At 38.6% G+C, this 2500-nt stretch overlaps 1 protein-coding gene across 2 annotated transcripts in view; it reads left to right on the forward strand.

The window, feature by feature from the left end:
• Positions 1–2500, forward strand: part of gas6 (growth arrest-specific 6) — a 15411-nt gene that overhangs the window by 5363 nt on the left and 7548 nt on the right. For both annotated transcript variants that reach the window (XM_043246771.1, XM_043246780.1), the window contains one exon: positions 1432–1551. In XM_043246771.1, coding sequence (XP_043102706.1) covers positions 1432–1551 — 120 coding nt within the window. The remainder of the gene's footprint in view (positions 1–1431; positions 1552–2500) is intronic.

Raw genomic sequence — 2500 nt, forward strand, 5'->3', positions numbered from 1 at the left:
TTTGTTACATGTTTGAGGAATTCGGCCAGTAGAAATGCACTGGATAGCTGGCCAATCAGAGAGCATCTTTGGGGGTTTATGAGCTGTACTGCAGTCATACATTCATTATGGTTATATATTCTATAGCTTCAAAAATTGAGTCTCCTGCTTGGGTCTATATTTTTGAAGATGTCAGGAACATCTCAGTCTCATATTGATGGGGGAGTTCAGCTCTGAATGTCATTGAGGATGTGAATGACGCAGCACTTCCTGTGCTGTTCTTCTGCTGACCGGTGCTCGTATCAGATGATGCACAATGCTCTTAAAGTAGCACAGTTTGTTCTAGTAGATCTCCAACCCTGCAGGATCATCCATCATCTTCTCTGAGTCAGTAGGAGCTAAGCAGTTTCAGAATTCCAGTATGAATATTGTTTGCCAAGTTAAGACTCATTAGAACACCTTATGAACCATCTAGCAATGCCATAGCAACTGCAAACAACTACTCAGAACATATTAATTCCCTAGAAACCACCCACAACACCCTAGCAACTACTTAGCAACCGGTTAGAACACTTTAACAACCAGATAGCAATCTCTTGGCAATCACTCAGGAACACAGCAGCAACCGCAACTGTGCTAGCAACCATGCTAGCAACACATGGCAACACTTATTGTTAGGATAATCACCCAGAACACCCTAGCAACTACATAGCAACTAATTAGATGACCTTAGCAACCACATAGCAGCACCCTTACAAATCATTGCAAGCAACTGCTTAGCAGTGTGGTAACCAAATAATACACCTAAACATCCTAGCAACTGCTTAGCAACAAATTTGTCAGGCATTGCCTTGGCAGATAGTTAGACCACCCTAGCAACTGCCATGCAATCACTCGGAACAGGGTTAGCAACTGCATAGCAGCTATGTTAGCAACCATTTAGATCAAATGACAACAATCACTTTGGAAATCACTACCTTAACAATCAGTAGGAATACCCTAGCAACTGCTAAGCAACATGTTAGAAGACCCTAGCAACCACATAGTTACAGATTTGCTAATCACTGCCTTGGCATTCAGTCGGAACACCCTAGCAACTGCTTAGCAACATATTAGAACACCCTAGCAACCACATAACAACACATTTGGCAGTCACTGCTTTGGCTATCAGTTGGAACAACTTTAGCAACACGTTAACAACCACTGAGAACACGTTAGCGACTGTGCATGAAGTGAATGTAGCCTGTATGGAGGCGTGACTCATCAGTCTCAGCACAGAGCTGTATTCACGTCTCTGATGATTCAGAGGAAAGTGTGAGTGACTTTCTGCCCACCGTCCAACACTGACTCCGCCCACCGGCACCGCTCCAGCCAATCCCTGAGTCCCGAGCTGCTAACGGTTTGTGTGTGTGTGTGTGTGTGTGTGTGTGCGTGTGTGTTTGTGATGTGTAGATGTGGATGAGTGCAGCAGAGCAAACGCAGGATGTGAGCACCACTGTAACAACACCATGGGCAGTTACCGCTGCTCCTGTCGTCATGGATACACGCTCTCGGGTCACCACACGTGTCTGGGTGAGTATGAGCGGGAGCGCTGGAAAATCTGACAGAACTAAGCCAAACAGTACTGCTGTACACGTTTAAAGTCTTGAAAACCTAGCTAACAAATTTAACTTAGTGTTACACTACAAATATGAACAAAAACTTTTTTCGTATTCATTTTATACATTTTTGTGATTTTACTATTTAATAAAAACAATAATATCATTTTTGTAGAGGGGATGTGATGTCCTTTGAATGCAGCATAGGTCTTTTTGGATAAATAATTTTTTTAATCTAATATTTTAGTATCGAACGATAAAACTTAATAAAACCTATAAAATATTATAAAAATATAATTTCAATCTAATTCCTTTTTTATTTACTTATTTTAAAAAAATAATTTAGTATAATCATATTTTTAAAAATGTAACACACTTTGCTATTTTTTTACCTACATTCCTTAAACATCTGCAGTAGAGTGTAGAGATGGGTCTGATTCCCAGGAATACACTATATATATATATAGAGAGAGATAAAGTATAGTGTGTATATATATAACAGGAATAACTATATACTTTGAATGCATTGTATGTCTTTCTAAATAAAGAATTAAAAAAATACAATTTAAAAATCTATAAAAATGAAATGTTCTAAACTTATATATTAAATATATAATACATTAATATATTATATTATCTAATTACTCTCTCTCTGTCTCTCTACATGATCTGTGTATTTTGAATGTAATGCATGTGCTTTTGGGTCATTTTTTTGTATTTATGATTTTATTCTGATTGATTTGTGTAGTTTTTTAGTCTTTTTTTAGCGTATTTTTAGTGCCTCCAGTGGACCACGGTATGAACAGCGCCGAGGTCATGGGTTCGATTCGACTTGTTCTTGTTCTTGACGTTTCATTCTCTGCAGCCAATACGTTCTCGTCCAGATGTATCACCATGAATCAGAATTGTGAACTGATGAGGAC

Source organism: Puntigrus tetrazona, chromosome 1 (genome assembly GCF_018831695.1).
Source record: "Puntigrus tetrazona isolate hp1 chromosome 1, ASM1883169v1, whole genome shotgun sequence".
In the NCBI taxonomy this organism is placed as follows: domain Eukaryota; kingdom Metazoa; phylum Chordata; class Actinopteri; order Cypriniformes; family Cyprinidae; genus Puntigrus; species Puntigrus tetrazona.